The sequence below is a fragment of the Neovison vison genome, chromosome 9 (assembly GCF_020171115.1).
Source record: "Neovison vison isolate M4711 chromosome 9, ASM_NN_V1, whole genome shotgun sequence".
In the NCBI taxonomy this organism is placed as follows: Eukaryota; Metazoa; Chordata; class Mammalia; order Carnivora; family Mustelidae; genus Neogale; species Neogale vison.
In genome coordinates this window covers 85,250,574-85,263,484 of record NC_058099.1, presented here as the reverse complement: position 1 = coordinate 85,263,484, position 12,911 = coordinate 85,250,574, and the positions used below count along the sequence as shown (strand labels likewise).

The following is a 12,911-nucleotide window of genomic DNA, read 5'->3' as shown; positions in this document are numbered from 1 at the left end:
TGAACTGATCCAATTGGACACCACCTGTGTTAACTTAGGGCTCATTTAGCAAATTCCACAGTCATCCCTACTACCAGCAGCTCTCAAACCGTGGTCCCTAGACCAGCGGCATGCGCATCGCCCCGGAGCTTAACAAATACAAATTCTCAGCTCTTTCCCCCATACTGATTTAGAAAGACTTACTGATTTAGAAACTCCGGGGGCGGAGCCCCACGGCTCACTTCATCAATCCACATTACCTATCTGACTCTTGCCCTTGCTAAACATTTTGTATTTTTCTGAGCAAAATTTCTGGATATGATTTACTTCATCCTGTTTGCTCTTGGGATTACTTTGCCAAGGAAGAAAAGAAGCAAAACTATGAAAATATCAACAGTGACATTATGATATGTATTTTATGTGTATAAAATCAAAGATTTTAGGAGCCCCCATTCTAACTCATTCGTGGTGCCCATGTAGGTGTTTGCAAACAAGATGAAAAAAAAGCCGGTACATTAGGCATCAGGAAGCCCTTGCAAAAATGGTGTGCAAAATCAGAGTTCATCGATTACTTTGCCTTGTGCATGGATCAAGTTTATAAGTAGCACGTAAGCTATGGGACCATGCTTCGTTCTACCCCTTTGAGAGCCCTTGATGTTGGCATTTCCCTTAGAAAGTGTGCACATGCTGATAACCAAAGGAAGAGTATTTTCTCCAAGGCCTCTGGATGCAGAGGCCCATTTAGTGTCTTGAAATTTTAAAGACCTCCATGTGACTGTTGACTGGGTTTGGCTGGGGCCCACAGTATGGGTTTAATCCCTGCAGGCACCGGTTAGCTTATTTGGAACCAGACTCAGGACTGCATCCTGAGCCAGTTTCCAGCATGCCTGCTGTTGGGTCCAAACCTTGGGCCAAGGATGGGTACGTGACTAATATTCCCCATGTTCTAAGATGATCAATCCCAGGCATCCCCCTTGTTTCTGGAACAATGAAACCAAGTCTGTGCAGTGAAACATGAACGCCACATGTTCTCATACTTAGAGCCGTTCCAGAAAGTCACCCTTATAAACTCTGAAATCTGTTCTTCCTCTAGGACTTTTGACAATGGCCGCTGCGTTTTCAAATGTCCCTCAGGGACATTTGAATTTCAGAACCAATGTCATCTATGCCACCACACCTGCCAAGAATGCCAAGGAAATGAGCCTTCCAACTGTACTTCCTGTGGAGTAGGTGAGGAAGTCTGGCTGTTCTCTTCTTCCTTTCTTCAAACCTGTTCTCCCCCTGGTTTGACTCAGAAGCTTCAACTCTGGGGACAAGGGGTTGATCTCAGAAAGCTGTTCGCTGGGGAGCGCATACAACCTTGAAGTTTCTGCTTCTTGTCAGGAAACGAATTCACATTATCATAGACACAGACTCACTGTCCCTAAGGAGATGAGAGAGAAGCTAAGACATGTCTTTCCGGAGAAGGAGAAAGGTCATTCAGACATGATGTCAGACATGAGACCGTCAGGAAAGCTAAGATTTGTTGCGGTGAAAGTGAAAAGTGAGGATGTTAAGGGAGACACATTCAGTCTTCAAGAGAAATATTGAAATAGAGGCTGTGTCAAGGTTTCCTCAGCCTTGAGCTATTTTATTGAGAAGTTGTCAGAGCCCTACTGTAGGAACAAAGGAATTTTTTCAACAAAAATATTGTTTTGTCTCAGCTTTAACAGTTCAAGTTTCCGCTGTCATTGGATTATATTTCATGATATCAAAGGTCCTCTGCAGTTTGCTCTTGACTCCTTTCCAACTTCCCCTCATATGTCTGTCCCCCACTTTTACCTCATGTGGGCCAGATTCGTATTTTATTTGACCTTTCAACATTTCAGCCAAATTTAAAAATTGGGAAATTTCAAAGAAAACCTTGGTAGTTTGTTTTGTTTGTTTTATTTGGTTTTGTTTTGGTTTGTTTTCTCTGAAAACTTGGAGCACAACACTGGGCAGCACTTGGCCTACATTTGCCAAAGGACTGGCGGGAGGCTGCTCTCCCCACCACTCCCTAGTGTCTCACTGATCCCAAGGCCATCAGTTACCACCACCTTCACGCTCACACGTTGTTGTTTTTTTCCTGGTGGAAAAGAACTATTTATCTTTATTAAAATAACCAAGAAATATGAAGACTGAATTGAGAGTATCATGCATTTGTAGGAAAATGGGAGATAACACATTTCTCTGTGTAAACTAAAATTGTTTTTTTGTGTTTGTCATGTAAACAAGGTAGAGCTATGTCAAATTTTCTCTCTGGTCTGCTCCTTCTGTTTCTTTCCTCATCTATAAGATGATGATAATGGTTTTCTACTTTTAAGATAATGAAAATAAAATGAGGTTAAATGAGATAAAATAACAAAGCACTTAAACAGGGCTGGGCACATATGAAGTACTCAATAAATACTAAATTCTACCCTTACTATCACCACTACTACCACGCACTCTTATTGTTTGTACCTACTTACTCCTGTGGGCATGCCAATTTCCCTCGCTGTTCAAAGACTTCACTGGAGATGTTCCTCACTGTTATCTGCCTGACCTCTATTTATTTTGTAGGTTTCAACATCATTTCCTCAATGAGGGCTGTCCCAATTTCCTTGTCTCGGATGGGACCTTTCTATAGGTGCATCCTTGGAGCTTCTGCTTACCCCTTCACAGGCATCCTCAATCTCGATAGCTATCTTGTCCATGAGACTCTATGTCCTATAAAAGCAGTGAATGGTTTCTACCTGAGCACTAGCTTTGAGCACTGGGACAGCACGCAGCGTGCACAGTATAACTGAATAAATGAATGGTTCAGTAGCAGGTCAGTACTAGCAACCAGAGTAACTGGTTTCTAGTTCCTAATTTGTGACTAATGAACTAGAAGACATTAATCCTGATTCTTCACCTCTTTGAGTCTCTCTTTGTTAATTAAAAAGAAATGGGGCTAGGGGTGACACATAGGCAAGACAACATCTAAAAAATTCCCTTTCACATTTAAAACACAGTGACTCTTCATGTATAGTCCAAAATTAAGGATTCCCTTGAATACTGAACAAATGTCTAGAATGTTCTATGCATCCTACAGTTACTTGGGCCAATCCACACAAAAGATGCTTTGACACTTCTCTGTTGTTTTTTGTTTGTTTGTTTGTTTGTTTGTTTGTTTAAAAGTCTATGTTTACTCCCTATCTTAATAAAAGTTCACCTGTGGAAGTTACTACACATAGTGGTCATGGGACAAGACAATAAATGGTTGTATGATGCTTGTCTTCAAGGAGTTGACAGCCTAACAGAGGGATCTGTGCTAATAATGGATTATAAACACAAGAAAATATTAAAGACCAAAGGAAGGAAGGAATCCTACCACAAGTCAGAGAAGAAACATCCCCTTCAGCTCTCATGAGAGGGAAGGCCTTGCCAGAGGGGGCATTGTTGAGTGGCTCTGATTTCCCTCCTCTGCAGAGCATGTCGTCCCTAGGACATATCTGAGCACCGCCAATACAGGAAACAGTGGTAAAGACAAGGGATCTCTGACCTGAGGCAGTTCCATACCAACAGGCTTTGATACTGAGGGACGCTTAGGTGGCTCAGTCAGTTGGGCCTCAAACTCTTGGTTTTGGCTCAGGTCATGATCTCAGGGAGTTGCGGGCTCAAGCCCCGTGACAAGCTCCACATTGGGCACAGAGTCTGCTTGAAATTCTTCCCCCCTCCCTCTCCTTTCCCCTCTGCTCCTCCCCTTGCTCTCTCTCTCTCTTTCTTTCAGATAAATACATAAGTTAAATCGTTAAAAAAAAATTAAAAGGCTGAAATCCTCTGGCTACAGGGTGCCGCCTACATGTGAGTGCCTCCCAGCAGTTCACAGAAATTTCACCTTTGCTTAATTGTAATTTTGTTAAGATTTAGGTCTGAATCCTTTTTGGAAATACAGACCTCCAGCCCTGGGAGTGAAGATTGCCTCTAATGTTCTTGTCCAGATTTGTCCTCTACGAAATGGAACCCAAAACTAAATTTGACCAATCACATAACAGCTACAGTAAGAAAAATGTAAATTTGACCAATCACATAACAGCTACAGTAAGAAAAATGTTGAAGTAAACTTTATAAAGTTTATTTTCAGAATCTCTCAGCCTTTTTTTTTTTTTTTTAAGATTAGGATTTTATTTATTTCTCTGAGAGAGAGAGAGCATGAGCAGGGGGTAGGTGCAGAAGGGAGGGAGAAGCAGACGCCCCGCTGAGCAGGGAGTGCATCGTGAAACTCAATCCCAGGACCCTGGATCTGACCTGAGTTGAAGGCGAACACTTAACCGACTGAGCCATCCAGCGGTTCCCTCAGCCGTGTTCACAGGGGTCCACATTCTCTTCTAGTGAAATTAGCCGCTCTAGAAAGAACTAATTGCTCTTAAGTATAAATGAAAGCCAAGCTCAGAGTTCCCTGCACTTTCACTCTTGTCTCCTATTATCACATGAAAGGTTTGCACCTAACAAAAATATCAGCCCTTCTGTTACTAGAACCAGCTTCTCTTACATACTGTCACAATAATTTAAATTCTGAGACTCTAGTCAAGTAGCCAAAAATGTATGCATGGTAATTTAAATCCGTGGGACATCCAAATTACCAGTGAAAACTAAAACTGCCACACTACCCAGGCTATTAGAAATTTGAGCACATCTTGGGGTAATTTTAGACCAAACCTTGGGAAAATCTGCCCATGATCAAGGCATTTAAGTTAACTCCTTTACAGGGTCCGTGTATTTTAAATACCAAGACCATCCAGATCTGTTTTATTTTTTTTTTTAAATCAAATGGTAATACCCAAAGTGGTTAAAATAACAAAGCCATGTCTGAACAATACAAATGGGATTGGAGAACATTTTCCTCTGGTATTGAAACCCATCACTGTTAATTTTTATTTTTAAGATTATTGATCCAGTCGGTTACGTTAGAAAAATGGGAATATTGCTACATATTAATGCACTTAGCTACTCAATCATTCCTACAACAAATACATACTTAGAACTCGGTATATGCCAGGCTGTCCCCAAAGCCTCTGGATCCTGAGGTTACGTCATGTAAGGGTGTAGGGGACGGACAGCAATGGCTGAATGGAGGAGGGAGTAACTTCTCACTGTTCTCCTCAGATCTTCCTAACTATATCTCAGAAGTTTGGCCCTTTGAAAAACAGGATCTTTTCTGAATGAGTCTTGGTGGAAATGGGGTTTGCTAGGGTTTCATAAGGTGTCTGAGAAGAACATAGCTTGGAATGTTCGCCCTTTTGTGGTGTCAAGATTCCACGTTCTACCAGGTCAGGGGTTTGGGCTCCCTGTCAATCCCCAAAGGCACATGACATCCCCCCAAACACTCTTCTTCCCTTAGAGGAGAATGTTCTTCCAACTCAAACTTGGAGAGGGCTGACACTTTGTTGCACCCCCCTAAGGAAGTCCTCTTTATTGCCTTTGTCCCATGGGAACCAGCAGACTTCCGGTTGGAAATCACAAACACTACAGAGCCCATAATCCAAGGGTGTGATTTTTAAACTAGATTTGAACTAGGGATTTAGTTAAGGACAAAACACTGGGTTAGATTATTTGAGAGTGCCATGTTTAGGGAAATACTTGAAATACAGTATGTTTAGGGAAATACAGAAATACTTGAATGCTGGCAAGGACTATTACACTGATGTTAAGATTCTGCTCTTGCAACATGGGGAGAGTGATATCTTTAGCCACAGATTCAGCAGCCTTGCACCTTGAAGGTCAATGGTTCTGGATCTCCACGTAGAGTATCACGAGTGAACACTAGCCCTGGTTATTTGGGGAAACACAAGTCAGCTGTTCTGCAGAAGCAGGAGCATATGGGAGACTTGATCCAGAGAAGACAGATCCCTACACACATTCAGCACAAAAAAAAAAAAAAACTCCAGGAGGGCGAGGGCAGGGGACCTCCAGGCACATTTCGTTCATCTTGCTTTATGTGTATATAAACTGATTCTAACACTTTGTCATTCAGTGTGAGTTTATAATTGGTTCAAATTTTCTATTCCCTCCAAAAGCAACTTCCCGTAGTCTCGTATTAGACATACTGCTAATTCTTTCCATGTAGACTCCAATGTTGACAGAAGCTCAGGACACCCAGAAATCCATTTAAGGAGTCAAAAAGGTGACCGTCATCCTACGCTGTCATCGTAGGAACTGGCAGCCGTGCAAAAATTCAGACTTTTGGACAGTTAATACAAGTGTGTGATTTTGATAACTGAATTCATAATTATTCTAAAAATCGGGACTCTCACAGAAACCGTTCTATCAGGAAGCCTTTTTTTTTTTTTTTTTTTTTTTTTTTTTAGGAAGCCTTTTTTTATTCTCATAGGATCCCCATAGCTCCCAAGTCTGAGACCCTCCACAGAAACCAAAAGGAGCCCTTGGGAAAGTTAAACACTTTCTGATTCATAGTTACTCACAGAGTGTGGCTTCTGCTTTTGCAATGACATCCCAGATAGTAGTCCCGACTCATTCAAATGTATAAAATACTGAAAAATTATTCCCTGCAATGAAAACTTCTCGACCATAAGCATATAGATTTTGAACTTTTCATTAAATGCATTCTTATACTCCTGGTCCCCTAGAAGCCAAAGTACTCAGTTACATCTTTCTTTTAAAATGGGGCACCTAGGTGGCTCAATGGGTTAAAGCCTCTGCCTTCGGCTTAGGTCATGATTTCAGGGTCCTGGGATCGAGCCCTGCATCAGGCTCTCTGCTCAGCAGGAGGCCTGCTTCCCTTCCCCTCTCTCTGCCTGCCTCTCTGCCTACCTGTGATCTCTGTCAAATAAATAAATAAAATCTTTAAAAAAAATTTTTTTAGGGTGCCTGGGTGGCTCAGTGGGTTAAGCCTCTGCCTTCGGCTCAGGTCGTGATTTCAAGTCCTGGAATCGAGCCCCACATTGGGCTCTCTGTTCAGCAGGAAGCCTGCTTCCCCCTCTCTCTCTGCCTGCCTCTCTGCCTACTTGTGATCTCTGTCTGTCAAATAAATGAATAAAGTATTTTTTAAAAAATTTAAATCTTAGGTTATATTAGTTTCACAGTTAATTTTGTACATTTTTCTTCTTTTTGGTTGCCCCTCCATCTGTTCAGATAAGCACGGCCAGAAGCGCTTCCTGTATCAGGGGGAGTGTTGGGAGAGCTGCCCAGCAGGCCACTATCCCGCCGAGGGGCACACGTGCCTGCCCTGCTCAGACAACTGTGAACTTTGTCACAGTGCACACATCTGCACACGATGCATGGATGGCTACTTCATAGTGCCCAGCAACCACACCTGCCAGAAGTTGGAGTGTGGACCAGGTAAGGCTGCTCTGGGCCAGTCTTACACCAGGAGGCAGCATGAGGAGCTCTACCTCGGGATGGCTCTGAGATTTGAATTGACCTCCTGGCTTTAATGTTGGCACCTGGGATGACTCTGTGTGACTGTATGTCCAGTGGGGACACTGATGGCTGCTCCTCCCTCTTCCTCTACACACCTTTCTCTGGATCTCTTCAGACACATTCCAGAGACACAGTAATGCAGCTGATCACAGAGACACTGATATTGAATCAAGGGTTTGTGGGTGGGGTATAATGGAGAGGAAATCAAATCAGAATTTGAAGGTCCTGACCAACAATTTTCTCCTTTCCTATTACTAGTTATGAGACCCTGCGCAAAATCAGTCTAATTTCTCTATGCCTTTTATTCTTCGTGTGGGAAAGGGTGACCATTGCATCAAGATGGTTGCTGTGAGAAGCTGATGAGAATAAGCTTACCTAAAGCTACTTGAAAATATGAAATGTCCTATAAATCATATGTGTTATTGCTACCGCCCAATTTTGTATCTTACATGGGAAGGAGATTAAAAAACAGAACTTAAATTTTTTGTTCTTGGGGCGCCTGGGTGGCTCAGTGGATTAAGCCTCTGCCTTCAGCTCAGGTCATGGTCTCAGGGTCCTGGGATCAAGCCCCGCATCGGCCTCTCTGCTTAGCAGGGAGCCTGATTCCTCCTCTCTCTCTGCCTGCCTCTCTGCCTACTTGTGATTTCTATCTGTCAAATAAATAAACAAAATATTTTTAAAAAAAATTTTTTTTGTTCTTTTCCATGTAAGAATGTTACAGATTTTCTCTGCTCTGTATAAGAATTATGCCTGGTCTGGTGCTAAAAAGAGCTCCAAGATGTTTCTAGAATAATTAAGGCATTCATTCCTTTTTCTGCTGTATGTTCACTAATGTAGTATAGGATTTAAGTCTTGAAAAAATAATTTGGGAAGGCAGATTTTTTTAAAGACAGAGTCTGTTCACTTATATACCCAATTCCATATTCCCAGAAATGGAACTTATTTTTTTAATAAATAAAATCTACCATCTTTATGTCAAAACTAGTTGCATGGCATACAGCCTGACTTACTCTGTTTGTACCAATCAATCTGATCCAATCTATTAAATGAATGGAAAGAGATTAGAAGGGGGATTCAGGGTGGGAGTGTAAAAAGACTTTGAACTCATCTCTTTCTACAGATACTATAATTTTATGGCTACATGCCGAATAATTTTCCTCCAAAAAGAACCTGAGAACTAGATAAACAGCACCTCTAAAACTAAAGATAAAAGAGACACATCAAGGGGAACCTAGGTGATTCAGTCAGTTAAGCACCGAACTCTTGGTTTTAGCTCAGGTCATGATCTCACAGTCATGAGATCAGGCTCTGTGATGAGTGGGGAGTCTGCTTCAGATTCTCTCTGCTTCTCCCTCTTTGCTCCTCTCCCAACTCACTTGCACTCTCTCTCTCTAAAATAAATGAAATCTTTTTTAAAAAGAAAGAAAGACACAACAAGACACAGAAGAAATATTCAAAGAAATAATGGTTAGAAACTTCTCTAACCTGTGGAAGAAAACAGACATCTAGGCCCAGGAATCCCAGAGAATTCCAAATAAGATGAACCCAAAGAGAACCACACCAAGACACATAATTAAAATGGTAAGAGTTAAGAGAGAGAATCTAAAAAGAGGTGCAGAAAAAAGATTTATTTAATGTACAAAAAAACCTCATATGCCTATTAGAAAAATTTTCAGCAGAAATTTTATAGGCCAGAAGGGAGTAGCAGATTCAAAGTGGTGAAAGAAAAAAATTCCAACCAAAAATTGTCTACTTGCAAAGGTTATCCTTCAGAATGAAGGAGAGGTTAGGAGTTTTCCAGATAAGCAAAATCTAAAGGAGATCATTACCACTAAAACAGCTTTACAAGAAACAGTAAGGAGATTTTTCTAAACTAAAAAGAAAAGACACTAATAATATGAAAACATATGAAAGTATTAATCTTACTGGAAAAGGTAAATACATGATATAGGTAGTAAATAGTGAATCTATCACTTACAAAGCAAGTTTAAGGTTAAAAGACAAAAATAGTAAAATTAATTAAAATTAAAATAATTATGGATGCATAAAATTAAAAGATGTAATATATGTCATCAAAATTATAAAATGTGGAGCTTTGGAATGTGTTCAAAATTAAGATGCTGTCAACTTTAAAAAACCTCTTATATACATGGGATATTATATGCAGACCTCATGGTAACCACAAAGGAAAAAGACCATAGCAAATATTCAAAAGAAAACGAGGACACTAAAGAAGGCCACCAGACCACAAGGGAAGAGAGGGAAAAAAGAAACAGAGAGGAACTTCAAAAACAGCCAGGAGACAATTATCAAAATGACAGTAAGTATATACTTACCAATAATTACTTTATATGTAAATGGACTAAATTCACCATTCAAAAGATACTATATAACCAGAGCTATCTTGAGAAAGAAGAACAAAGCTGGAGATATCATATTCCCTTCCTTCAAACTGTACTACAAAGCTACAGTATTCAAAACAATATGGTGCTGACACACCAAAAAAAGAAAAAAAAAGAAAAAGCAAATAGACATGTAAGTTGATAGAACAGAACTGAGAGCCCAGAAATAGACACATGCATATATGGGCAATTGATTACGAAGAAAGAACCAAGAACATACAAAGGAGAAAAGAGTCTTTTCGATAAATGTTGCCAAGAGAACTGGTGAGCTACATGCAAAAGAATGAATGTGCACCACTTCATTGTACCATACACAAAAATTAACTAAAATGGACTAAAGACTCATCTAAAGAAGACAAACTGATGGCCAATGAGCACATAAAAAGATGTTCAGCATCACTAGTTTTTAGGGAAACACAAATCAAAACCACAATGAGATACCACCTCATACCCATTAGAATGGCTATTATCAAAAGACAAGAAATCACAAGTGTCAGAAGAATGCAAAGAAAAGGAAACCCTCATACACTGTTAGTGGGAATGTAATTTGATGTAGTCCCTGTGGAAAACATATGGATATTCCTCAAAAAATTAAGAATAAAACTACCACATGATTCAGTTACAACACTACTGGGTTTTTATCCAAAAAACAAGAAAACACAAATTTGAAAATATATACTCATCCCTGTGTTCATTATGGCATTTACTATAGCCAAAAACCTGAAAATAGCTAAATGTTCACCAGTAGATGAATGGATAAAGTTGATGCATTAAAAAAAAAGAATAAAATGTTGCCATTAACAATATGGATGGGTCATGAGGGTATTATGCTAGTGGAATAAATCAGAAGAAAGACAAATACTGTATGATTTCACTCATATGTAGAATCTAAGAAAGAAAACAAAACTGATAGATACAGAGAACAGACTCATGGTTACCAGAGAGAAGAGGGTGTGGGCTGGGAGAAAGGGCTGAAGGGGGGCAACTATAGGGTGATGGATGGTAATTGGATTTTGAGGGTGATCACTCTGTGATATATACAGATATCAAATTATACTATAGACCTGAAATACATAATTTAAAAAATACATTAAGAAATACTCAGAAAATAAAAATGTGATCTTGGAATTTTTTTTTTTAAATTATAGAAGAAAGTGGGGGGACACCAGGGTGGCTCAGGTGATTAGGCATCAGACTGTAGGTTTTGGTTCAAGTCATGATCTCATGGATAGTGAGATCAAGCCCCACACTGGGCTTCATGCTCAGTGGAGAGTCTGAGATTCTCTCCCTCTGCCCTCCCCCAATTTATGCACACAGATGAGTGGCAGGGGTGGGGGGGCTCTCTCTGTCTCAAATAAATAAATCTTTAAAAACAACTATAGTGGGGCACCTGGGTGGCTCAGTTAGTTAAGCATCTGCCTTCAGCTCAGGTCACAATCTCCAGGTCCTGGGATCAAACCCTCCATCAGGCTCCCTGCTCAGCGGGGAATCTGCTTCTCTCTCTCTCACTCTCTGTACCTCTGTCCCACCCCTGCTTGTTCTCTCTCTCTCAACTGAATAAGTAAAATCTTTTAAAAAAATTTTTCAAAAAATTTTTCAAAAATCAATTATAGAAGAATGGAAATGAAGGGGGGAAAGGATTTTTTAAAAACGTTAAAATCACTGAGACAGTAGAACTAAAATAAAAAGTAAAAGTACAAAATAGAGAAGAGGGAAGAAAAATTCAGGGTCAACCCAGGAATTCAAATAATTTAGGTTTTTAAATAGTAAACAGCAAAAACAGAATAGAGAACATTAACAAAGAAAAATTTCAGAAAATTACCCCAGAACTGAAAGGCATGAATTTCCAGATTGAACAAGCCTTCTGCATAACAGATTTTAAAAAGACACACACCAAGGCACATTATTGTAAGAATTTGGAAAATGGATTTCTATTTTTGGCAAAAGGAAAACCCTATAAACTCTTATGAGTAAAAAAGCAGGTCATACAAGAAGGATTGGCTATCAGAATGACAACTTCTCAACAATACTGGAAACTAAAACATAAAAATGGAACAAAAACTTCAAACTTCTGAGAAAAGAAATCATTTCTCTTTTTAATCCTAAATTCAGTCAAGCCATGAGTCATGTGTGAGGGTTAAAAAAAAAAGTATTGTCATGCAAGTTTTCCAAAACTTTACCTTCCATGCATCCTCTCTTGGGATAATTACTTGTAAAGCGTACATTCCACAAAAAAAAATAGCACAGGAATTTGAAAATATAAGGTCCAGAAAATGGGGCATCAAAGGAAGACAGGGATGAAAGGAATCCTCAGGATGACAGTAAAAAGATACAAATACAAAGGAAACAGTGAACAAAACAAAAAGGCAACCCACGGAATGGAGAAAATATTCACAAATGACACTACAGTCAAAGGGCTGATATCTGGGATGCCTGGGTGGCTCAGTTGGTTAAGCAGCTGCCTTCGGCTCAGGTCATGATCCCAGCGTCCTGGGATCGAGTCCCACATTGGGCTCCTTGCTCAGCGGGGAGCCTGCTTCTCCCTCTGCCTCTGCCTGCCTCTCTGTCTGCCTGTGCTCGCTCTCTTTCCCTCTCTCTCTCTCTGACAAATAAGTAAAATCTTTAAAAAAAAGGGGGGGGGCTGATATCCAAAATCTGTAAAGAACTTCTCAAACTCAACACCCAAAAACAGATAATCAAGTCAAAAAATGGACAGAAGACAAGAACAGACACTTCTCCAAAGAAGACAAACAAATGGCTAGCAGACACATGAAAAAATGCTCATCATCATTAGCCATCTAGGAAATTCAAATCAAAATAAATTTATTATTTATATTATTATTTGTTATTTAAATAATATGGATGTGGAGAAAGGGGGACCCTCTTACACTGTTGGTGGGAATGCAAGTTGGTGCAGTCATTTTGGAAAACAGTGTGGAGATTCCTCAAAAAATTAAAAATAGAGCTATCCTATGACCTGGCAATTGCACTACTGGCTATTTACCCCAAAGATACAGATGTAGTGAAAAGAAGGGCCATCTGTACCCCAATGTTCATAGCAGCAATGGCCACCGTCACCAAACTGTGGAAAGAGCCAAGATGCCC

The 12,911-nt window shown here is 40.0% G+C and overlaps 1 protein-coding gene across 3 annotated transcripts in view; it reads left to right on the top strand.

Moving 5' to 3' along the window:
- Positions 1–12,911, top strand: part of PCSK5 (proprotein convertase subtilisin/kexin type 5) — a 449,573-nt gene that overhangs the window by 349,423 nt on the left and 87,239 nt on the right. For all 3 annotated transcript variants that reach the window (XM_044265871.1, XM_044265870.1, XM_044265868.1), the window contains exons 22-23: positions 1,073–1,209; positions 7,117–7,323. In XM_044265871.1, coding sequence (XP_044121806.1) covers positions 1,073–1,209; positions 7,117–7,323 — 344 coding nt within the window. The remainder of the gene's footprint in view (positions 1–1,072; positions 1,210–7,116; positions 7,324–12,911) is intronic.